The 25,977-nt window shown below is 38.7% G+C and overlaps 1 protein-coding gene across 8 annotated transcripts; it reads left to right on the forward strand.

Annotated features, from left to right (window-relative positions):
* Window positions 1-25,580, forward strand: LOC107831614 (exocyst complex component SEC10b). 8 transcript variants are annotated; one of them, XM_075254521.1, is made up of 26 exons: window positions 1-148; window positions 2,249-2,344; window positions 2,444-2,695; window positions 2,781-2,855; window positions 3,295-3,396; window positions 6,658-6,708; window positions 6,855-6,960; window positions 13,208-13,327; window positions 14,945-15,036; window positions 15,312-15,477; window positions 15,563-15,639; window positions 16,175-16,273; window positions 16,361-16,451; window positions 17,583-17,668; window positions 18,182-18,355; window positions 20,420-20,473; window positions 21,691-21,819; window positions 21,922-22,014; window positions 22,098-22,244; window positions 22,416-22,516; window positions 22,640-22,738; window positions 22,822-22,906; window positions 23,456-23,514; window positions 24,051-24,149; window positions 24,234-24,317; window positions 25,053-25,580. In XM_075254521.1, exons 2-26 carry the CDS (start codon window positions 2,249-2,251, stop codon window positions 25,120-25,122), a joined length of 2,607 nt encoding a protein of 868 aa, XP_075110622.1. In that variant the 5' UTR covers window positions 1-148; the 3' UTR covers window positions 25,123-25,580. The 8 variants fall into 8 exon arrangements, 6 of the variants coding, with proteins under 6 accessions (XP_075110622.1, XP_075110625.1, XP_075110624.1 ...); XM_075254524.1 differs by having other exon boundaries at window positions 13-143; XM_075254523.1 differs by lacking the exon at window positions 1-148 and adding an exon at window positions 1,508-1,656.
* The last annotated feature ends 397 nt before the right edge of the window (window positions 25,581-25,977 follow it).

Genomic DNA, 25,977 nt, shown 5'->3' on the forward strand with positions numbered 1-25,977 from the left:
AGTATTACGATTCCGCGAAACTTTCGTACTTTGCAGATTCAATATGTCATCATGTTGCACCCTCTCATCGTCCCTTTTTCTTCATCATTGCTAAGTAGAGATTAACACTGCAGCAATTTAAGAAGAATCAAGAATTGCATAACGTACGGTGAGAATACAAATTTAAGTTTAAAAAGTTCCTATGCATTATTGTTTATGTATTTATATTTTAGATGGACAAGTTAAATAAGCTTTGTATTTGTTCAAAAATCAAAATACAAATGATTTCGCCAGGCAATTACCATAGAAAATGCACTTCTTGATGGTGATTTTGCTATCTCCAAATTTACAATTTTAATGGGCTATGCTGTAGCATCAATTTTTATAAAACCTGTGATTCAATGCATATAAGGACTTTACTCTATGTACGAAATAGGAGTGGCAAACGGGCGGGTCAGGTCAGATATGGTTCGGGTCGAAAACGGGTAATGAAAAAATGAATAAATTATCCGACCCCACCATATTTAATACGGATAAAAAACGGGCTAACCGGCGGATCATGACTTCTTGCATATTGATCACTTTTGGGAGAATTCTTAGTCTCCTCACTTGAGGAACCCCCAATTTGAGGTTTTACAAATGAAAAAGTTAGACTCATTGGTTATCCATTGGTTACCCATTGGTTATCCATTTTCTAAATGGATAATCTGGTTCTTATCCATATTTGACCCATTTTAGAAAAGTTCATTATCCAACCCATTTTTTAGTGGATAATAGGGGTGGTTAACTATTTTCTTTGAACCATTTTGCCACATCTAGTACGAAACAAGGCTAATTATACGTGGGTAGTCGGGTTATAATGATTACATGTCCGTCTCCAAATACAATGTAGTTCATGGTTGTTGAGAATATGCTTTACCAGCTCTTGGTTGAAATTCTCAGGAGTATAATATAAGTATCAAGTTAAGTAGTTCACTTTTTTGGGTCTGGTTTCTCTATTACTCTGTGCGTATGCATTCCCATAAACTATTTCTCGTGTTCTATTTCTCAATGATATCAGAGCTAGACCCTACTCCATTCTTGGTTTACTCAATATGGGACCCTCATGTTGTGTTGTCCATGCTTCAAATGTCCAATCTGGGTATGCAGGGTGTTATATGTCCCATATTGATTGGGGGAATGGGCCATTGTCTCCTTATATAGTTTTAGGAAATTTCTCACTTTATGTATTTAGCTTTTACTGTTGAGTTAGACCCAATGTGTATTTTCTTAACAGGATCTCACAGTTTATGACATGGTTATAAGCAATAAAAGGGCAGCCCGGTGCATTAAGCTCCCGCTATCCGCGTAGTTCGGGGAAGGGCTGAACCACAAGGGTCTATTGTATACAACTTTACCCTACATTTGTGCAAGAGGCTATTTCCACGACTCGAACCCGTAACCTTCTGGTCACATGACAGCAACTTTACCGGTTACGCCAAGGCTCCCTTTCAACATGGTGTAAGCAATACATGAACGAAAGGGTCTTTTATCTCAAAGGAGAGTGAGTAGAAGAATCTTCAATTGAACCGTTGGTAACCAAAGTAGTCCAGGCAAAGGATGCAAGCCATTATTCTACTACACTCTATCATTAAAGCCAATTCAAGCCTATGAGAGCAGTGGGACCCTCCAATTCATGTATGCTAGAGTTTTACATCAATTAAGAGTACATACTCCACTTGTCCAGTCTTGACTATGTGGGGTGTTAGAATCCTACATCGGTTAAGTGTCTTCTTATGTGGTTTTTGAACAACTCTCACCGCTTAAGCTAGCTATTGGAGTTGAGTTAAGTGCGGGATCCATTTTCTTAACAATGTTGTTATAAGCCCTTATGATGTTCAACTTTTGTGTAATACCAGCTACTTGGACAAGCATGATAAGGTTAAGCAAAAAAGGGAAGATTTCAAATGAAAATGCATTATTCCAAAGAATATGTGAAATAAGAGATGAAATTGACATAAAATAGATCTACATCTACAATCACCCGATCGACTTTTACCCGACATAAGAAGTATTTGGGCAGATTCAATATTTTCTTCAATTTTTGTGGCATTTGTTTTATCTTTATTGTTAAGTTCCTACTGGCTGTCAATCATGCCCTAATATCACTTAGTAATGAATTTTCTGGTGCCAATGAGAATAATGATGCTTTCTCTCTGATGCACCATATTTGTACTAATTTTTACTCACTTTTGCTGTTTGTCAAATGATCATGTTTCATGTGGACTAGATGAAAGAGATTAGAGATGGATCGCAGGCTAATCATATGTCAAAATCTGCATCTTCTGACTCTAATCCACTAGTTCTTGATGTTGATGATTTCAAGGTGATGTCTCAGTCATCATTTAGAGCGGAAAATAATCCAAACTTAATTTAAAATATTCAATTGTTAATTGTTAGCAATGTGCTATGTTGGATTATGCAGGGAAACTTTTCATTTGATGATTTGTTTGGTAACTTGGTGACTGAGCTATTGCCTTCTTATCTGGAAAAAGAAGCAGACTCATCAGAAAGTCATGGGAACATCGTTGGAATTGATGCACTATCAAATGGGAATTTGCGGTCAAATGCAGGAAAATCGGCTCAAGGACTATCAAGCCCATTGTTCCCTGAAGTTGATGCTTTATTATCTTTATTTAAGAATTCAAGCACCCAATTGGTTGATCTCAAAAGACAGGTATTCATAAAGGACATTGTGCTGATCCACTGAGGTATATTCTTTCTGAATAGTTTTTATCTAAAGCCCTTATCTTTGGTGTAAGGTTGATGGTAAACTAAACAATCTCAAAAAAGAAGTTGCTGTCCAAGACTTGAAGCACCGTAAGACACTTGCTGAGGTCAGTAAGACCAGGAAATTCACGCATATGTATAGTTCTGGCGTTACGAGATAAAATCATTAGCTTGATAATGGAAAACCTTTCCGTTTATTGCTTGGAAACGTTATCTCACCTTGAATGGAATCCTTCTCTTTCTTTGAGAGGAAGAACATGGGATTCATGGAACTAGACTTGACTAATTAAAGAACGAAGTTGTGTCCGAGTAAACATGTTAAATGACACTATGATGTGAAACATTACTTGATGTGCTTACGATATTTCTTTCTTGATGTACTTGATGTGAACCATTTGGTTCTTCATTTGCCTCTCAGATCATCTATTATTTACGTTGAACACCTAATCATGTTCATTATCTTTGGTGGTACATGGAGCTTCTTTATATACACATTGATCTAACGAAAGCCTAGAGCTTAGCTTTGATTAGTATTAAATTGTGCAGCTGGAAAAAGGTGTAGATGGATTGTTTGGTAGCTTTGCACGTCTAGATTCACGTATATCCAGTGTGGGTCATACTGCAGCCAAAATAGGAGATCACTTGCAGGTAAATATTATCTTTGCTTAATTAACTCGGCTATTTTGTTCTTTGCTAGTGTTGCAAGAAATTGATTTGATGCATGACTTGGGTTACATTTATCTAATACATAAGTAAGAAAGTAAGATTTGATTACTCCCAGAAAAACTTAAGTGTTCTTCCTCCATTAAAAGAATGCCACTGTCACGACCCTAACCCGGACTCGGTCATGATGACGCCTCTCGTGAAGACAAGACTAGCCAACTATTCCCAATTCGACGTTAAACAGTTAAAACAGCAGTAAAACAGTTTAAGACATGATTAATAATACGGAGTAGCAGATAATATCGATAAAAATGTGGAAGTACAACCCAACACAGCCCTAACCGGGGTGTCACAAGTCACGAGCATCTACTAAGGTCTAAAATACAACGGGATTCTGGAAATATACTCAAAATAGTCTAATGACATCAAGAGGGAGTAAAGCTGTGCTGCGGACGTCGGGCAACTACCTCGCTAAAACTGCAATGACTCTGCCTCAGCTCAGTCAATACCTGCTATCGAGTGCAAAAATACCTGAATCTGCACACAAGGTGCAGAGAGTAAAGTGAGTACTCCAACTCAGTAAGTAATAATCATAACTAAAGTCTGAGTGGTAAGAAATCAGGAAAAGTGCATCAACATGCTGTATAGAAGTAGTACAAAAACCAGTAAGAAAGCAATAAAGCTGTGAAATCTCTTAAAACATCTTACCTCAGTTTAAACTTCTTTAAAAAAATGACTTTTTCAACAGTTGCACAAATGAATGCAAAACAATTAGTGCAGATAAGCACAGAAAATCCGCCCCTCGGGCACAAATACACAATTAAACAGGTAAATGACAGGCAAATAAGAAAGATAAACACATAAGGTTCGCTCCTCGGGCACAATGTCAACAAATCCGCCCCTCGGGCAATATCTCAGAACAATACCAGCCCCTCGGCCAATCGCATAGAACAATACCAGCCCCTCGGGCTATATCTCACATCACAATGGGTACCCGCACTCACTGGGGGTGTGCAGACTCCGGGAGGGGCCCCTTACGGCCCAAGCGCAATATCAAGCCATCTCGTGGCATCATCTCTAGGCTCTGGGCCTCATATCAACAAGCCACCTCGTGGCGTACATATCTCAGGCCCTCGGCCTCATAATCACAATCAGTGTATCACCGTTACGGCGTGCAGCCCGACCCATAAGATATCCTCACAACACAGGCGCTCGGCCTTACTCAGTCAAAAATCACATAAGCCACTCGGGCAACAGTAAAACATGATGCTCAACCCGAAAATATTATTTGAAATATCATTTCAAGTGTTAAAGCAAAGTAAACATGGCTGAGTTTTGAAAATAGTGAAAAATAACATGACTGAGTTCAAGTATAAAGTCAAAACAGTGAGGAAATATCAACAAAAATCCCTGAAGGGTTCAAATAGTTGGCACGAAGCCCAAATATGGCATTCAGTCTAAATAATGATGATATCAAATAGTTTTCAGTCAAATACACAGTAAAATCTTCAATCGGGACGGACTAAGTCACAATCCCTAATAGTGCACGACCCCATGCTCGTCATCAATCGTGTGCCACACCTCAATATAGCACTACGACGTGCAATTCGGGGTTTCAAACCCTCAGAACATCATTTACAATCATTACTCACCTCGATCCGGTCCAAACTCTAGCTTGCGATGCTTTGCCTGCACGAATCGACCTCCGAATGCTCCAAATCTAGCCACAATCACTACATAATAATTAAAATATGCTAACGGAACGAAGCCCACTCGAAAATATCCAATTTAACATCAAAATCCCAAAATTGCTCAAACCCGGCCCCTGGGCCCACGTCTCGGAATCCGATAAAATTAACATCAATGGAATCCTCATCCTATCACGAGTTCATACATATCAAGAACATCAAAATCGGACCTCAAATAGCCCCTCAAATCCCCACTCAAAGATCTCTTAATCTCAAGCCCTAATTACCCATTTTTGCTACTGATTTTTCCATGGATTCAAGCTTACAATGTTAAAATTCATCATAGAAACAAGTTTAGGGTCCAAAAATCTTTCCTTCGTGAAATCCTCTTGAATTCCCTCTTCAATTAGCTCTCCCAAGCTTTTTCCCGAATGAAATATGGTGAAAACCCTCTCAAAATCGCGAAGGGTGCAATATATGCATTCTGACCCAGGCATTTTCGCATCTGCGGTCCCATACCCGCTTCTGCGGTACCGCATTTGCGGTTATTCCTCCACTTCTGCGGAAATCACTTAACTTACGATCCTCCGCATCTGCGATCCCTCATCCGCATCTGCGACTTCGCAGATGCGGCCATCTCACTGCTTCTGCGGTTTCCAGCCTACCTCTCAGCTTCCGCTTCTGCGGTCACTCTTCCTCTTATGTGGCGCCGCACTTGCGGTCCCCAATCCGCAGGTGCGAAAATACCAGAAGCAGCAAATTCAGCAGCTGCAACACAATCCAAACTTCTCCGTTAACCATCCGAAATCACCCCGAGGCCCCCGGGACCTCAACCAAAAGCACAAACATATCCTAATACCTTGTCCAAACTTGTTCAAATTATCAAAACACCTCAAACAACATCAAATCACCCAAAACACTTCGGATTCAAGCCAAACTTTCTAAAATCTTCCGAATTCCGCTTTTGATCAAAAACCCAACCAAACCACGTCCGAATGACCTGAAATCTTGCACACACATCCCAAATGACACAACGGAACTACCGAAACTTCTTGAATTCCATTCCGACACCTATATCAAAATCTCACCTATCAACCGGAAAACGCCAAAATCTCAATTTCGCCAACTTAAGCCTAAACCTTCTACGGACCTCCAAAATGCATTCTGATCACGCTCCTAAGTCCCAAATCACCTAACGGAGCTAATCGAATCATAAAAATTCCGATCCGAGATCATATACCAACAAGTCAAATCTTGGTCAAACCTTTCAAATTTCAAGCTTCAAGGTGAGAACTGTTCTTCCAATCATTCCGATTACCCTGAAAACCAAAACCAAGGATTTACATAAGTCATAATACATCACGCGGGGCAAGTCATGCCCGAGAACTGGCGAGCAAAGTGCAAAAGCTCAAAACAACCGGTCGGGTCGTTACAACCACTTTTTCCGAGGACAAAAAGAAAAACATTTCTTCTAAATTTTTTAATTTTCCCTATATCAATTTGTTTCCTAAGTTAGTTGAGACTAAGTTGGTATTAATGAACCTTTGTTTCCGGTCAGAGTGCAGATACGCAGAGAGAATCTGCTAGTCAGACGATAGAGCTCATAAAGGTAACATTTTGATGAATAACCATCTGAAAGTCATCTCATTCATGGTGCACAATGCATAAACTCATCCTTTGCTTAAGAATCTCTTTTTTGTGTTTATTTTTATACAAAAAAAAATTGACGGTATTACATTGACTTGCATTCAACAGTACTTGATGGAGTTCAATAGAAGTCCAGGAGACCTGACAGCACTTTCTCCTTTATTTACCGATGATAACCGTGTTGCTGAAGCTGCTTCAATTGCACAGAAATTAAGTAATATTATTACCCTTCTCTGGATATTCTCAAAGCTGTAAATGTGAAGTTTCCTCACCAAAATTTGTTTTACAATCTTCAGTTGAGCTCACCTTCTTAGGGACAAACTTGGTAACTGGTTGTAACTAGTAGCTACTATTAAGGAAATGCCCTGCTTGGCTGCTTATGCCTCTTCATTTTTTTTTTCTTTTACTTCAGCTTTCCTGTTTTGGATAGTTAAAGTGCTTGGCTGTATGGGGCATTTCCATCTGGTTTTCCTTTGCCTACAAAAAATAAAAGTGACTTTAGATGCCTTCATTTATCGTCCTTTGTCCCCCTATTCTTTCTTTCTTCTTCCTCTTTCTTCTTCGTCTTCTTCCTTTCTCTCTCTTTTCAACTTTTCTTGAGCCGAGGGTCTATCAAAAACAGCCTCTCTACCTCCCCAGGTAGGGGTCAGGCCTGCGTACATACTACCCTCCCCAGACCCCACTTGTGGGATTATACTGGGTATGTTGTTGTTTAGATACCTTCATTGGAAATCAATTAGCAATATTCTGCTTCCTCTAATTACTTTTACCAGAGAAAGCTCAGTGTTTCTGACTCTCAGACAACTTATATCTCAAATACCAGGTTTTGGTTTTGTGATAACAATGTAATGGTTCACTAGTCCTCTTTCTGTGGAGTGCCATCACATATGAGAATACTTGACACAAATGGTTGGGTGCTCTATGTCCTTTTACTTTTGGGGTTAGGTGGTGGGACTACCTGAGAGTTCACTTCAGAGTGGCGCTGGAGAAACTTAATAGCCCTTTGGTTTAGGTTTGACTTAATTCTCTTAATAATTGCCTGTTCTCCCATTGGTGATGTTGCTTTAGGTTTTGTTTTTAATTATCAGTAAAAACACTAATATATTTACTTTGCAACATGTCCTTAATATGTGAGGATATTAGAGGATTTTTGTCGTCCACTTGTTTAGCTTCTTCTTTTTGTACAACTAAAAGCAATGTCTTGATCCCTGATTCAATACTCCGGCTTGAGGGGGAGTGTTAGAGATAGCTATGTAAATGTTAGAGATAGCTATGTAATTGTCCCACATTGGAATAGGAGTAGTATCCCCTTTGTATAGAGTAGCTATAAATAGCACCTCTTGTATTGCATCACACACAATATCAATATATCATATTTTCTCCCGTGCCTTCTCACATGGTATCAGAGCTATCGTGAGAGATTTATCGCTGTGCATAAATTCCAGCGATTCCGGAAAGTAAAATCAGTCACCGGAACCCTTTTTTTCCGGCGACTTTCAAAGTTGTTTTGCGTCTGCTTTGTCTCGGTCAGTGTTGTGCACAAAATCCAACACTACCACAAGAGTAGTCACTGTCCGGCGACCAAATCCCAGGGAAAATCTCCGGCGGTACTGTAGTTGTCCAAAGAAAATTTTCCGGCGAAGTTCCAACATTGCGTGGGCCACCTTCCAGCCATTTTTTGGCGACGACTCTTCAGGACAGATTGTTTCCCTTGCAATTCCGAGCCTACCCATCCAGGTTACACCAAATTCCGACCAGTTTTTTATTTTTCCGGCGTGAATAGTGATTTCAAAAAGTTGATTTCCGGCCATTTTTGAAAAAGTTCCTTCAGAACAGTTGGGTCTTCTGGTAATTCCGATCCTACCCCTACTGTTTTTATTTCATTCCGACCACTTTGAATATTTTTCGGCTACAACAGTAACTTTCCAACTGCTACAGTTGTTTACTATTCTGGTTCAGTGTTCCTTACTCTATTTTCAGTGGATTACAGTTGATTATTTCTCTTATTTGGTAATAATTTACAAGATGTCTTTGGGAATTGATGTTTTTGGGTCTAAAAGCATGAGTTCTGGAAACTCTAATGTTATGATTACCTCGGAACCTTTAATGGGAGGTTCAAACTACTTAGCTTGGGCTTCATCTGTCGAGTTGTGGTGTAAAGGTCAAGGTGTGCAAGATCATCTGATTAAACAGTCTAGCGAAGGAGATGAAAAGGCGATAGCGCTTTGGGCAAAAATTGATGCTCAATTATGTAGCATCTTGTGGCGTTCTATTGATTCTAAGTTGATGCCTTTGTTTCGGCCATTCCAGACATGTTATTTGGTTTGGGCAAAGGCTCGTACGTTATACACTAATGATATATCTCGCTTCTATGATGTGATATCACGGATGACAAACTTAAAGAAGCAAGAATTAGATATGTCTACTTACTTGGGTCAGGTACAGGCAGTCATGGAGGAATTTGAGACATTGATGCCAGTTTCTGCTAGTGTGTCAAAACAACAAGAGCAGCGACAGAAAATGTTTCTAGTTCTTACACTCGCTGGACTTCCTCATGATCTTGATTCAGTACGAGACCAGATTTTGGCGAGTCCGACTGTCCCTACAGTTGATGAATTATTCTCTCGATTACTTCGCCTTGCTGCAGCACCAAGTCACCTAGTGATTTCATCACAGATACTTGATTTCTCTATTCTTGCATCCCAGACAGTGGATGTTCGGGCATCTCAAGCTATGGAGAATAGACGAGGAGGCGGTCGTTTTGGGAGATCTAGACCCAAGTGTTCTTATTGTCACAAACTTGGACACACTCGCGAAATGTGTTATTCCTTAAATGGCCGTCCACCCAAAAATGCCTACGTTGCTCAGAGCGAGACTACAGGTAACCAGGGCTTTTCTTGTATCTAAAGAAGAATATAATGAGCTCCTTCAGTATCGAGCAAGTAAGCAAACATCTCCACAAGTAGCCTCAGTTGCCCAGACTGACACTCCTATTGTTGGTAATTCTTTTGCTTGTGTTTCCCAGTCTAGTACTCTTGGACCATGGGTCATGGACTCAGGCGCTTCTGATCATATCTCTGGTAATAAATCACTTTTGTCGAATATTGTATATTCACAGTCTCTTCCTACTGTTACTTTAGCCAATGGATGTCAAACTAAGGCACAAGGAGTTGGACAAGCCAACCCATTGTCTTCTATCACCCTAGATTCCGTTCTTTATGTTCCTGGTTGTCCTTTTAGTCTTGCATCTGTTAGTCGTTTGACTCGTGCCCTCAATTGTGGTATATATTTTATTGATGATTCTTTTATTATGCAGGACCGCAGTACGGGACGGACAATTGGTACAGGTCGTGAATCAGAAGGTCTTTACTACCTTAACTCGCTCAGTCCTTCCACAACATGTCTAGTTACAGATCCTCCAGATCTAATCCACAGACGTTTAGGACATCCGAGTTTATCCAAACTTCAAAAGATGGTGCCTAGTTTATCCAGTTTGTCTAGATTAGATTGTGAGTCGTGTCAGCTTGGGAAACATACCCGAGCTTCCTTTACGCGTAGTGTTGAGAGTCATGCAGAGTCTGTTTTCTCCTTGGTTCATTCTGATATATGGGGTCCTAGTAGAGTTAGTTCAACCTTGGGATTTCGTTATTTTGTTAGCTTTATTGATGATTACTCAAGATGTACTTGGCTTTTCTTAATGAAAGATCGTTCTGAGTTATTCTCTATATTCCAGAGTTTTTGTGCTGAAATCAAAAACCAATTTGGTGTCTCTATCCGCATTTTTCGCAGTAATAATGCCTTAGAATATGTATCTTCTCAGTTTCAGCAGTTTATGTCTTCTCATGGAATTATTCATCAGACATCTTGTCCTTATACCCCTCAGCAAAATGGGGTTGCAGAAAGAAAGAATAGGCACCTTATTGAGACTGCTCGCACACTTCTAATTGAGTCTCGTGTTCCGCTGCATTTTTGGGGCGATGCAGTTCTCACCGCTTGTTATTTGATTAATAGGATGCCTTCATCTCCCATCAAGGATCAGATTCTACATTCAATATTGTTTCTCCAGTCAGCCTTATACCCTCTTCCACCTCGGGTTTTTGGGAGCACATGTTTTGTTCATAACTTAGCCCCGGGGAAAGATAAGTTAGCTCCTCGTGCTCTCAAGTGTGCCTTCCTTGGTTATTCTCATGTTCAGAAGGGATATCGTTGTTATTCACCTGATCTTCATAGGTACCTTATGTCAGCTGACGTCACATTTTTCGAGTCTAAACCTTTCTTCACAACTGATGTCACTTCTGCTGACCACCATGACATATCTGAGGTCTTACCTATACCGACTTTTGAGGAGTTTAGTAATCCTCCTCCACCTTCAACCACAGAGGTTTCACCCATACCAACTTTTGAGGAGTCCAGTGTTATCCCTCCTAGTTCCCCAGCCACAGGAACACCACTCTTGACTTATCATCGTCGTTCGCGCCCTACATCAGGCCCATCTGGTTCTCGTCCTGCACCTGACACGGCTCCTACTGCGGATCCTACTCCTAGTACACCGATTGCACTTCAAAAAGGTATACGGACCACACTAAACCCTAATCCTCATTATGTTGGTTTGAGTTATCATCGTCTGTCATCTCCCATTATGCTTTTATATCTTCATTGTCCTCGGTTTCCATCCCTAAGTCTACAGGTGAAGCATTGTCTCATCCAGGATGGCGACAGGCTATGAGTGACGAGATGTCTGCTTTACATACAAGTGGTACATGGGAGCTTGTTCCTCTTCCTTCAGGTAAATCTACCGTTGGTTGTCGTTGGGTTTATGCAGTCAAAGTTGGTCCCGATGGCCAGATTGATCGACTTAAGGCACGTCTTGTTGCCAAAGGATACACTCAAATATTTGGGCTAGATTACAGTGATACCTTCTCTCCAGTGGCTAAAATGGCATCAGTTCGCCTTTTTCTATCCATGGCTGCAGTTCGTCATTGGCCCCTCTATCAGTTGGACATTAAGAATGCCTTTCTTCATGGTGATCTTGAGGATGAGGTTTATATGGAGCAACCACCTGGTTTTATTGCTCAGGGGGAGTCTCGTGGCCTTGTATGTCGCTTGCGTCGGTCACTTTATGGTCTAAAGCAGTCTCCTCGAGCCTGGTTTGGTAAGTTCAGCACGGTTATCCTGGAGTTTGGCATGACTCGTAGTGAAGCTGATCACTCTGTGTTTTATTGCCACTCTGCTTCAAGTCTATGTATTTATCTGGTAGTCAATGTTGATGATATTGTTATTACGGGCAATGATCAGGATGGTATTACTAATCTGAAGCAACATCTCTTCCAGCACTTTCAAACTAAGGATCTAGGCGGATTGAAGTACTTTCTAGGTATTGAGGTTGCTCAATCTAGCTCAGGTATTGTTATTTCTCAAAGGAAATATGTGTTAGACATTCTTGAGGAAACAGGGATGACAGGTTGCAGACCTGTTGACACGCCGATGGATCCGAATTCTAAACTTCTGCCTAGACAGGGGGAGCCGCTTAGCGATCCTGCAAGCTATAGGTGGCTGGTTGGTAAATTAAATTATCTCACAATGACTAGGCCCGACATTTCTTATCCTGTGAGTGTTGTAAGTCAGTTTATGAATTCTCCCTGTGATAGTCATTGGGATGCAGTTGTCCGCATTATCCGGTATATAAAATCGGCTCCAGGTAAAGGATTACTGTTTGAGGATCGAGGTCATGAGCAGATCGTTGGGTACTCGGATGCTGATTGGGCAGGATCACCTTCTGATAGACGTTCTACGTCTGGATATTGTGTTTTAGTAGGAGGAAATTTGGTGTCCTGGAAAAGTAATAAACAGAATGTAGTTGCTCGGTCTAGTGCAGAAGCAGAATACCGAGCAATGGCTATGGCAACATGTGAACTAGTCTGGACCAAACAATTGCTCAAGGAGTTGAAATTTGGTGAAATCAGTCGGATGGAACTTGTGTGCGATAATCAAGCTGCACTTCATATTGCATCAAATCCGGTGTTTCATGAGAGAACTAAACACATTGAGATTGATTGTCACTTCGTCAGAGAAAAGATACTCTCAGGAGATATTACTACGAAGTTTGTGAGATCGAATGATCAACTTGCAGATATTTTCACCAAGTCCCTCACTAGTCCTCGCATTGATTATATATGTAACAAGCTCGGTACATATGATTTATATGCTCCGGCTTGAGGGGGAGTGTTAGAGATAGCTATGTAAATGTTAGAGATAGCTATGTAATTGTCCCACATTGGAATAGGAGTAGTATCCCCTTTGTATAGAGTAGCTATAAATAGCACCTCTTGTATTGCATCACACACAATATCAATATATCATATTTTCTCCCGTGCCTTCTCACAGTAACAACAGAGAATTTCTTTGATATGTAACACTAAGATTTTTTCCCCTGGATATAATCACATTTCATTTGTTTTCAGGATCATTTGCTGATGAAGATATTGGAAGACAAAAAACAACTGTCTCCTCTGCTGTTGGCAATGCAACTTCAAGTAAAGGATTGGAAGTTGCTATCTCAAACCTTCAAGAGTACTGCAATGGTACAACAGTGAAAAATTCTTTTCTTTAACTACTTGTGGTTCAGTGCTCCTCATGAATTTCTTCAAGAGCTGTAAAATGGCTTTGTATACTGCTAACTTTGCAACTGCTGTTCTCGTTGACAAGCTAGTAATTCACAAACTAGCTCAAGGAGAAATGGAGAATCTAAATCCGCAGCTGGAACTTCGCTTTTATGTTAAAGGAGCAGAATTTTTTATTGAACTCGCGCTGATAAAAAAGGAGAGCAGAAGTAGGTTATTTAGCAGTACACGAGATGTGGAATTCTAAAAACCTTTTGACAACTCTTAGATGAACCTTTTTAAGATACTTCTTAGAACATGCGCATTCTCACATTGTGCTTCCTCATTTGATTAGCTTCTACGGTTACTTTATTCTTTTCTGGAAGCAAGTGGCAGTGTCGTCAATGGCTCGCAAAAAGGCGTTTTAGGCCCTAAACATAGGTTCAAAACAGGTTAAGTGATTCACCTCGCTTAGGTAGTGCTTAAGTCCCAGGCACCAAGGCAATAAGACCTGCGTCTAATCGCGCAATGGGTTCTATATTGATGATGGAGGCACTAAACAATAACTATGTCACCTAAATAATTTTTATCAAATTTTAGACCATAACATTGTTGTTTGACACAATGCTTTTCTTGTCTGGCATGGAACATATTTGACACCAATGGAAGTGCTTAAGACTTAAAGTCACAGACTTTACAATTATAACTAAGCCAGAAGGTTCTTATCCTTTGGGTAGTCCAGCACGAAGCATGTTCAGGACCAATGAACATGCACAATAACTATGAAACTCATATCATCGATGTGTTACCCTTTTTCACGTCTCTTGACCTTTTTTTTTGGAAGATGTAAGGTCATTTCATATAAGGATTTTGGGACTTTTGTTTAGTCCATCTGTATCCCTAAGAAGAGAAAAGAACAAGGAAAGAGGTCAATCAAACATTTGTTTTTAAAGTAAGGGAATAATGCATGCTAGAATATTATGTTCTAGCTCTTTCAAAGATCATACTGCTCTGAATCTGAACTTGTACTGATCTTTGTATTGGATGGTCCAGTTTGAAGCTCTGAGTTAGAAGCCATTAACTTGAATTTACTCAACTTGTGACAGTCCTGAATATTTTTTACAATAAACATAAATTTGACATATCATAGAAGGGTAGCGTACATTAAAAGGGCATCTGAGTTACCAATGCCTTTTATTCATGCTCAGGTTACTGGTTTTTATTTCAAAAAGTTTCATCTGGAGAAGTAGCTACATTTGTGAAGATCTGTGGATCTGCTTAAACTTGTAAAAATTAATTTTGTCAACGATTACTTGGGGTATTGTCTCTTTAGTTTCAAATGGATTTTACGAGATTGACAGACAGTACTGCATTTTAAGATCTAAAGTGTAAAACTAAGTGGGGTTCTCGAGTTCTACATTTGCTGTATGAATGTCTAGCTTTTTTTCTCTACTTGTGATGGTTTTTGCTAGCTAAAGTATCTATTTCTATTCTTCTTTTTTTCCCTTTTGTGTGTGTGTGTGTGTTTCCTCTAATGTCGCATTCACATTTTCATCTTGAAGGACATTCTAAGTCATCTTCTTATTTTGTAACCTGTAGAGTTGGAAAACAGATTATTAGCTCGATTTGATGCGGCCACACAGAAGCGCGATTTGACTAGGATGGGTGAATATGCTAAAATTTTGTCACAGGTAAATCAAGCAGTTTCTGTAGACCTGTCAAAAGTTCTTTCATCAGATTATTACTTCATGAAACTTACTGGAAATATGGTATAAGGTGCAGCTGATCAAAATGTATGAATAACTTAAAGGGATTACTTTTTCTTTGCGCACATATTCTGGACAAGGCAGAGTCTCATAAATTTTTGGTTGTTCTCCATTGGAAACATCTGAAACAGTTTACTCTTTCTCTGAATTATGTACCAAATATCAAAAAGAACTTCTGACATGTTCGTTCATCGAAACAGTTTAACAGGGGTACCAGTGCCATGCAACACTATGTGGGATTACGTCCAATGTTTGATGTTGAGGTGATGAATGCAGATGCCAAATTGGTTCTTGGTGATGAGGGTGCCCAACCCAGCCCTAGCAATGTTGCTAAGGGACTTTCTTCAATGTTTAAAGAGATTACAGGTTAATCTGATTGGAGTTTAGAAGAAAGGTGTTTCTCTTCTAAATATGTTCCTTTTAAATTTTAGCACATTGTGTTTTCTTCCAGACACGGTGCGAAAAGAAGCTGCCACCATAGCAGCAGTTTTCCCTTCCCCTAAGGATGTAATGTCGATATTAGTTCAGGTATGGTTGATTAATACTTTTTGCGGCAGTTTAAGTCCTAGTTTTATCTTCTTTTTGTATGATGGTGCTGTATCAGCAAAAATTAAGCCAACTCAATTTTCTATTCTTACTTATTCTGGGTCTTTGTTAAATACTTCAACTATTGAATTCAAGAAGTTACAATTTGGTCAAATGATATGAAAGGGATTAATTACTAGTCTCTTTTGAAATAGGCCTATTTTTTCTCCAAATTTAACCTGTGAATCGAACGGGGATTCAAGTTTTTCATTTATGAAGTAAAAATGCGCTATGTCGTTAAAGGAGCTTTGGCAATATATGCGTAAAAGGAGTAATATACGTGCTTTGAAATTGCATTAGTTATTTTAGAAGCAGGCAATTTCTACTCATGAGTTTCTTGAGCTTCCTCCAATTTGTCTGCTGTATTTTATATATTCTGATGGTTTCCATTCCAGCAAAGTGTTTTCTGAATGAGTATTGCCACAAAAAGAAAGTGCAGTTATGGAACTGATGACTAATTGATTGAGGTTATGAACAGCGTGTCTTGGAGGATCGTGTTCCAAAACTTCTAGAGAAGCTCTTGCAGAAACCATCTCTTGTTAACCCACCTCCCATGGAAGAAGGTGGACTTGTATTAGTAAGTGATGTCACGGAGATTGTTTTTTCCTTTGTACTTATCAAAAAGGGAAACTAAGGGCTTTGACTCTTTTCTTGCCTTGTTAAGTATCTCAGATTGCTGGCCGTTGCATATGAGAAGACACAAGAGTTTTCTAAGGACTTACGAAGTGTAGGATGTGGTGACTTGGATGTTGAAGGTACAAATGAAAAATAACCATTTACCATCTTGTTGCTGCTTGAATGTAGCTGTTGAAATTGAATAACATGTGCTATAACCTTTAACAGAGGTGCCGAGTGCCAAAATCATCATATGGCTGCTTTTAATTTAGAGAACGTGCTGCTTCAGAATGGTACTTTAAGGATTTACCTTACAAAGACACTTGTAAATGGATGAATTAAGCCTTTGAGTCTTCGTTCTGAAATCTCTGTCAATTTGGACAGCTAGTGAAAGGTTCTGAAGAACCTTTAAGAGGTAATATAGCAGACGCGACACAAATAGGATGTATAATAGGGGAGTTATTTCCTTGCAGACAGATCATTTTCTAGTCAAAAAGTGTGCAGAGATGGCAGAGGGACCATAAATTAGTATGAGTAGCAGATAACTTAATCAGCTTATTCTACCGAGTTATGAAGAAAAATGAAAGAGTTCTTCTTTTTTCTTATGGCGTTAAGGAATAATATTAGCAAATAGAATACGACAAGTAAGTCCAAAGAAAGAGTAAGATTTCCTAAATGCTAGAAGAAATAAAGATTGAGTTATTAGGCATTCCCTGCATTGCACGGGTCCGTTGGAAGACGTTAACAAGATGAAAGAAGAACATGGTGTTCAGCATAGTGGAAGGAAAAAACAGATTCTTGAAGAAACTTGGGTTGTAGGTATTGCTAGGATGCCTGGTTCTTAATAAAGAGAAGTCTTGGATACCCAACTTCTGTTCTTTTCTGTCCTTTGAAACATGTACTGCTTTAGACATTTATTGATTGATTAACATTGTAGAATCCTTTTTTTGTTTTACCTGTTTAAGAGAAATAAACTAAAATGGTAAATACATGACAACTTATATCAAATCGAAAGTGTAATGCTTCTTGTAGTACGCTAAGATAGTTTTTACATTTGCTTCATTTTCAAAAACTCCAGAAAAGCTCTAGTCCTGTAACATCGCTTACTGTGGCCTGCCGCTGTCTTTGGATTCTTTGAAGCAACTCCGTATTTTTTAACCACAAGGCCAATCTAGATTGTCCTGATCACAGACTCTTTCCTTTTCTAATTTCTTTGACTGACTTTGTTTATGTTGATTATATTTGTCATCTCCATTTTTCTTCTGGTTCAGGTTTGACTGAGTCTTTGTTTCTACCACACAAAGACATATACGTGGAGTGCGAGCAAGCCTCTCTTAAGCAACTTTACAAAGCTAAGGTTTGTGGCAGTTTCTCTCTTTGAACAGTCTATCACTCTAGTTTTTGTTTAAGGAATCCATTTTTCTCTCTTTTGCTTAGGTAGAAGAAGAAAATTTTGAAAGAAGATATTTTCATGATATAAATAATCAAAACTCCTGAAGTAAAATCTATCATAACAAATAAAAGAAAGAATTTATTGGTTGTCGATTTTCCGGTATAAACTGGCTCTTGGGAACCTTGAGATATTTCCGATCCAAAGCACCAAGTAGGTTCCATATAAATTGCAAAAGATTTACTCCACATAAGCTCCCGCCAATTTAAACATAGTTTGCATGAAATTTTTGCACGGTAGCTGACAAGGCTACCTGTCTCTGGAGAGCATTAAACAATCTTGAAACTCCACAATGTCATTGTAATAATAGACACTTCTGAACTTATTAGATGTTTATAAAAGTTTTCCACCTATAGCATATCATTCTACTGAACCCTGCTCTTGAACAATATTGAACGGACTTCTTGCTTTAATTTGCAGATGGACGAACTGCGTACTGAAAACCAGCTGTCCTCAGAGTCGTCCGGGACAATTGGACGCTCAAAAGGTGCTTCAATGGCACTTTCTAACCCTGAAATTTCTGTCGCTGTGGTGACAGAGTTTGTTCGTTGGAATGAAGAAGCAACATCCAGATGCAGTTTGTTTTCATTACAGGTATATATGACATGTTTCAAGATCTTGCTGAAGCCGCACCTTCATCATCTCTTAATATTTTGCCTTTGCTTGGCAGACTAAACGGAACTATTTATTGCATTAGGCTTGTTGAATTGTCTGAGTAGATTTTGTTGACACCATATCCATTGCAAGTCCAATCGAGTTCTTAACCTCTTCTCTTAAAAAAGATGCCGTGGGCTAGTCAGATTAGAATATGGATTGAAAAGATTTTAGGCAGTATAATAACTGCTGATAGTGAAAGCGCAAGATTCCCTATGTCGGACATCTTGTATGCGCAGATTTCCATATCATACCAATAAATTATTTAGTTCATAGAGAGGTCGGTAGAATAGCGAAAACCAATACTTGACTTATACATACATAGGGAGTGACAGGCTTTTCCATGCTTTCTTTTGTAAGAAAAATACATTTTATTCAAAGGACCTCAGCACAAAGATTTCGCTGGTTATATGCAAAAGAGCTGGATTTGTCCCTTTAAGTTTGTCGGCAATCTATAAAATCCAGCATTGTATATATGTCATTTGCAACCATTATCTTACACCAAATTCTTAATTCTAAAAAAAACTAAACTTTACAAGAGAGTAATCTGATTACTCTTGAAACACATGGTTTCTTTCTAGCAAAACTGTCCAAAATCCATATAAAGGAATTCTTCTCCATGCCAGCATCTGATCCTTAGCTTTTTTCCTAGCCAACTGATTACTGTTTGTTTTAAACTGAAGGCATCGGCACTGGATTCAGTTAAAATTTAAAAATAAAAAAAATACGAAATTGCGAAGTAAATTTACAGTGTGGCAGTACATTTTGCGGATTCAGCCAAATCCTCAATTAATAAATCACCACTATATAGGTTAAATACTCTTCTTTGCAAATTGTCATCAGCTTGATATGCCTCATGTAGAGCTAAACATCCCAATCTCACTGGTTTAATTTTTCTAAGGAGCTTGATAACAAGATTTAAGTGAGCATCTGCCGTCCTCTTTAGCTTTTTACCAAAGGAGCCTTTTGTGCTTACATCCAATGCCAGCTTCTCCATCAATTGCAGTCGCATATTGACCCTATAAGTCTCCCATTCATTAAAGTTTCTCCCCAATTGTATCTTCCAACCATCAATTTCTTTTTGAATTTTTGAACAACACTCTAGAATTTGTCGCCAAATGTTGCTTGTATGAATCCCTCTGTCGGTCAGAATTTTAGACCTTCTATTTGCTTTAACTCCCAAGTCCTAGAGTCATATTCTTTTTTCTTCTATTTTTGGACTATTTCCCTATCCCTTATGTACCCATTTTTAGGATGCCGTATTCAAAGATATAAAAGTAATGAAGAGCAAAATACACTTCAGATAATCGTATCCTAGGTGCATAGTATGTGCATCTCAGCTGGAGTCTGGATACCAAAAAGCAAAAATGTTGGATACAGTTTCCTATATATACGTTGCATCAGTGCTTCACCGTATTTAGTAGAAGACTGTGTCCTGTGTTTTATTTCAGCATAAGGTGATTATTGTTAAACATTATTATGCAAACAGGATACAAATGTACTACTAGTGTTACCTTTTGTGACAATAACACCTTGTCAGTAGTCTTGTCAATTTTACTAATTACCGCTTGCATGTTACTTCATCTTTTGAGAAGAATGAATTCAATTAATTAGTAAACAAGTACATGAAGGACTATTATCTCACACTTTTATCATGTTTCTCCTTTGATGCCCAGCCTCATAACTCTAGCTGGATTTGCATTGATGCATATGCTAGTTATCCATGTAAAATTGAGGAGAGCGGTGCTAAATTTTCAATGTCTTCAATTTAAGCTTCACGATGTCACGTCCTCAATTTGCAATATGAATATAAAGACAATTTAGAGCATTAATTTTTGTAGTAATTAAATAAGCCGTAGTTACTTATCTTTTTAATTTGTCATCCACTGGTACACGTCTTTAGATATCCATTCTCCTAACATGTTGATCTATTTTTCAACTGTTTTATTTCTCAGTTAGAAACCTACAGGGAGAAACTAATTGATCAGTACGTTTTGTGCACAGCCTGCGACACTTGCTGCTAGTGTTAAAGTTGTTTTCACATGTCTTCTGGACCAAGTAAGTTCATCACCTTTGTTTATGTTTAGAGTTTGTTCCTGTTGACGCCATCTTATAATTCTTTCATCATGTTATTGGGAAGTATTGAAGAATTGAATTGGAATTTCATAGATAGTAAAATATACGTCTTATATGATAGATCCAAATTTTCTGTAGCTGATTTTTAATCTGCATTTCTCTCAGATTGAGAATTCATGTAAGAAATTCCTCTAGTGAAGAATTAAGGAGTTACATTTTTATTTTGTTCTCTTTACTTGTCATTAACTGCGGAAATTATCTTGAATTTGTATAGAAACATATTTGATGATGAAGGCAAGAGTCCCATTCAATTTTTGTAATATCTTTTTGCTTTATTGTGGTAGAAAGGAGCTTTAACAAGTGTTAAAAGAGTGGAGATATAAAAGATTTTTTCCCATAATCATGGGTTGCATCATACTCATTTACCCTAGTTATTGATAAGCTAATCAATAGTATACAAGATAGGACTCTATGGTATATTAGCTGCAGACAGTATTGTGTTAAGAGACGAAACTAGCAAAGAAGTCAACCAAAATCTTGAACTATAGAGAAGCACTCTAGAGAGCAATGGATTTAGGATAAGTAGAAGTAACAAAAAAATAAATATACACCTAAATTTAGCCAGCATATGAAGAATGATATAAGGTGAAATTAGATGCATTGTGTTGCCTAAATGCAGTCAATTCAAATAGATGAAGTTGTAATGCAGAGTTAAAAAAGGATTGACTGGGATGGAAAAATGCTACAACAAAGCTATGCAATAAGAGTATAGCTACCAAAGTAAAAGGTAAGTTCTATAAAATTCTCCTGAAACCTGCAATATTATATGGAAATAAATGTTGGATTGCAAGGCACAACATGTCCACATAATGACTACCCTTGTTATTTGTACACTTACATTAGGTCCCCGTCCTGTGTATGTACACTTACATTAGGTCCTCATCCTTGTTACACTTACATTAAGTCTGGTGTTTGACAAGAGTCCTTTTAGTTCAGGTATATATATTATTTAAATTTAGGGATGGCTAGTTTCGGATAATACCTAATTTGTGCTAAAGAACGAATTATTGAGTATAGAATGAAACAAGCCAAATAGAAATGGTTATTGAGGATTCATATAACCAGCCCCAACTAGTTTGTGATTAAGGCACTTGTAGCTGTTGTGATACAATTGTTTGCCTTACTCTAGCCTTTTGCAGGTAAGTCAATACATAACAGGAGGTCTTGAAAGAGCCCGAGATGGTCTTACTGAAGCTGCTGCCTTAAGGGAAAAGCACTTGCTGGGAACTAGTGTTAGCCGAAGAGTTGCTGCAGCTGCTGCTTCTGCCGTAATTATTCTGTCTTTTTTATGATCCAAAGTTTGTACTTTGTACAACATCTAAATGGTAGAGAATGACCAGCTGGCTTATGATATGTTTGGTGGTATATAGGCGGAAAATGCAGCTGCTGCTGGCGAAAGCAGTTTCAGATCTTTCATGCTCGCTGTGCAACGTTGTGGAAGCAGTGTGGCTATTTTGCAGCAAGTGGGTTGGTTTGAACTGTAATTAGATTTTTTTTTATGCTTCTTGAAACACTCAATTGCAACTAAAGTCTTGCTTTTCTTCAGTATTTTGTGAACTCCTTATCGCGGCTTTTGCTTCCTGTGGATGGTGCTCATGCTGCTTCCAGTGAAGAAATGGCAACAGCTATGTCGCGTGCAGAGAATGTTGCCTGTAAGGGACTTCAACAGTGCATTGAAACTGTCATGGCTGAGGTTGGTGCTTCATAATATCTGCTCTGCTGTATAGGACTATAGGCTTGATATGTGGTATATGTGGACACCTTATCTTCCCTAGGCAAAAGATCCTATTGATCACTTTTACCAACTATTTTAAATTTTCCTGTTCTTGTGTATGTGCTCTCGACCTCCACTTCCAACCAAGAGGTTCTGAGTTCGAGTCACCCCAAGAGCAAGGTGGGGAATTCTTGGAGGAAGGATGCCGAGGGTCTATCGGAAACAGCCTCTCTACCCCAGGGTAGGGGTAAGGTCTGCGTACACACTACCCTCCCCAGACCCCACTAGTGAGATTATACTGGGTTGTTGTTGTTGTTGTTGTTGTCTTGTTGTTAAACCCTTCCATCCTTTACTCAATGAAATATAGTTTGTCCGGTGGAAAGGCTACTGTCAACCGAGCAAAAAGCAACAGATTATCGATCACCTGATGATGGCATTATCCCCGACCATCGGCCAACAAGTGCTTGTGCATGGTGAAGCTTCATATATATTAGTTACAAGATGCATATATTTAATTTCCTCATTTATCATATGCTGATAATTCTCGATTGACCAGTGTTGTTGCATATCTTTCTCGTGTGCTTGAGTCGGCATTCACTGGATTGGAAGGGCTTAACAAACAAGCGTTCCTGACTGAATTGGTATGCTAATATTCTTCTTGCTTCTAATGCTCTTATTTTTTTCCAACCCCTTGATGTTCAAACTATTCTCTTAATCATCTATCAAGTAAAATTATGTTCTTGAGATTGCCCGGTCCAATGATGTTTCTAGACGTATGGCAATTGATCCTTGCCCCAAATCCCAATCGGCTTTTTTTGTAGTTTCAAGGAATTCTGTTTTTGGAAATTGTTCAGTAGCTCTTTTGAATTGGCATAATCTACTTTAATGGCATTACACATGACCTAGCTTGTAGCTCTCAGATTCACCAATTAGCGGAACCGAGTAAATTGATCTGCTAAGTAGATATGCAGGGTTGGTTTGTGCCTCCATACATTTGTTATATGAATGCTGGGATGAAATTAAGATTTTGGCTCCCTGCATCCCTTTTAGTTCTATGTGTTTCTGTTGAGTCTGACAATTAACCCATCTTTAAATTATCTGCAACTGTTTTTGATGCTGTATTTAGTAGTCTTTGTATCAGACTTTCTAGTATTGACGCTGTGTTTTTCTATGTTTTAAATCTGTTATAGGGGAATCGCTTGCACAAAGCATTGCTTAACCATTGGCAAAAGCTCACTTTTAATCCTAGGTAATTCCTTTCTCTTGTGCATTTAGTGTTGCTTGGGTTGTAGAATTATGGGTGCAAAAAGAAACTATAGAGACTTCCTCTCATTGACGTGTTGAACCTGTAATCATGGATTAACGAAATTCAGAGATCATAATTAATAATTAAGATAAAGCTTTATTGTTGTTGTTGTTGTATGTAAATATTTCATAGTTAAATCGGCTTTGGGAGCCAAATAAAAGGTTAACCATGATATAATTAGGCAATGTAATGTAATCAGGCACATATCTTTATGCAAGAGGAATGAATTGTGGTGAATCAAGATTGATCCCCAGAAATTGTGATAAAATAAAGAAGACTAGAGAAAAAAGAAAAAAGAAGGCCAAAAAATAATCAAAGATTCTTCTGATGATAGTGTAGCGAAAGAGAAGGGTGATGTTGATGTTCTTTTTGTGCCAATTCATAGCACAGTTCAAATTACGATTTGCATTTGCTCAAAGCTGCTTCATCTACTTATCATGTTACTTCTAATTGACATAATTTCTCTCTGGCTTGTGCAGTGGAGGATTGCGTTTGAAGCGTGATATAACAGAATATGGGGAGTTTGTTCGTAGTTTCAATGCCCCTCAGATTGATGAGAAATTTGAACAGCTCGGGATGTAAGTAGCAAGTGTTCTGAAAATTGTAGGCCTTATACTAAATATATTCTCCCCTAATGTTTCCTGTTTTAACTTTTGCTTCAGCATCGCAAATGTGTTTATTGTTGCTCCTGAAAGTCTTGGCCCACTGTTTGAGGGAACTCCAAGCATTAAGAAAGATGCTCAGAGGTAACTAAAATACATATTCTTGTGCACTGTGTGCAGAAATCTACATTGTGCTTCCTGCAGATTCTCACGTGATTACTTCTATAATATATGTTCTTTGTCGCCCACAAGGGGTGGGTGATTGGTTTCCGACACGGAGACCTGAGATCGATTCCCCTCACCACTAACCCCCTCAGTCAAAGCTCGTCGCTCCGGGCTTGCTTAGTGTCGTTTACATCTCTTGTGTGGTTTGCGAGCTATTGCATAGTGAGCAGGTTACCCAGTGCACATCCGCAAGGGGTTGCTAAGTTGGTTGGGGGAGTGGTGTCCCACATGGGAGACCTGGGATCGATTCCTCTCACCAGCAACCTCCTCAGTCAGAGCTCGTCGCATTGCCTAGTGCGGTTTAAATCTTCTATGTGGTTTGCGAGCTATTGCATAGTGAGCAGGTTACCCAGTGCACACTCGAAAGGTAGCGGCTACATTTTTTTCATAGTTTTCCAAAAAAGAAAAAAGATCTTCTCTTTGTCATGTTATGCATGTGTTTAAGTGAAATGTCCACCACAGTTTTTAATAACCAAAATTCTGTTTTATTAGTACTCCTAGTAAACACTAAAAAGGTTGAATGACTTCTATTCCGTTATGCTTGTCAGCCTGTACAAGTTCGCATAAGAAGGAACAGTTTTTTGAGCTCTTTTTTACTCTATTTCTAGCCTGTTTTTCATCCTAGGATAACATTTCTTGTGTCTGCAAACTCAGGTTTATTCAACTTCGCGACGATTACAAGAGTGCAAAACTTGCGTCAAGGCTCAGCTCCTTGTGGCATTAGCTTTAGTTAGATCAGAAATTGCATTCTGAAGTCAAGACATCCTACTGCTGGTAGCATAGATAGAGTTGACGATTATATGGCAAGGCTCGTCCATCTAATACTGGAACTTTTATTCCTGAGCTAGAAGATTTGGGGAAGTTTTGCTAATTTAGAGGTAGTTCATTGGTCCTAGTTCTAAGTGATATGTGTGGCAATATTTTAATGCCCTTTGGACAAGTGTTTTAGCCCTTCTAGAAGGTTATTATTAGTGGCAAAAGAAGACTAAAAAGTGGTAAATGTTCAGCCACGTTTTTGCCATGCAAAATCCAAGTTTCATGCAATTACAACTATAAATAGGCTCTCACTTGACAAGGAAATGACCATTAGCAAAAAAACATCACTACTCCCCTTTCCTTTCACGCCTACCTTCTTCTTTTGTTGTCCAATATTAAACATTAGTTGTTTCCTTTCTTATTTACTTTTTCTACTTGCTAGCTGGATTTGTAATATTTAATTTTGTTGATTCCTGTATCCTCTAAATAAAATAGAGGTAAGCTTGTTTAATTGGAGAAACATTTTACACAGCTGAAATAGTTTCTTAGGACAGTACCCAACACGACTCAAGCTAATTCGTGTAACTGCTTACAGAGAATATTGAAATAGTGTTATTGAAATTTTTGCTTTCAATTACTACAATCTAAGAAACTATGGCAAATAACATTGATGCTGAAAATACTACTGATACTGCCAATATTGGCATTACGTCCGTTGCTCCAGCCCCAGTTGCACTACCATATGCCAAGCCATTTCCAGATGTGTCAAATATCGAATTTTTCGCCAATGAAAATTTCAAGCATTGGCAAGAACGTATTTTCT

The sequence above is a fragment of the Nicotiana tabacum genome, chromosome 6, assembly GCF_000715075.1.
Source record: "Nicotiana tabacum cultivar K326 chromosome 6, ASM71507v2, whole genome shotgun sequence".
Taxonomy (NCBI): Eukaryota; Viridiplantae; Streptophyta; class Magnoliopsida; order Solanales; family Solanaceae; genus Nicotiana; species Nicotiana tabacum.

Excerpts from the sequence above, each read along its gene's own strand:
- LOC107831614 (XM_075254521.1), top strand. The coding sequence starts at position 2,249 with ATGAAAGAGATTAGAGATGGATCGCAGGCTAATCATATGTCAAAATCT. Across the intron at positions 3,397-6,657 it reads AAATAGGAGATCACTTGCAG|AGTGCAGATACGCAGAGAGA; the intron begins GTAAATATTATC and ends GTTTCCGGTCAG. Across the intron at positions 17,669-18,181 it reads AGCAACTTTACAAAGCTAAG|ATGGACGAACTGCGTACTGA; the intron begins GTTTGTGGCAGT and ends TTTAATTTGCAG.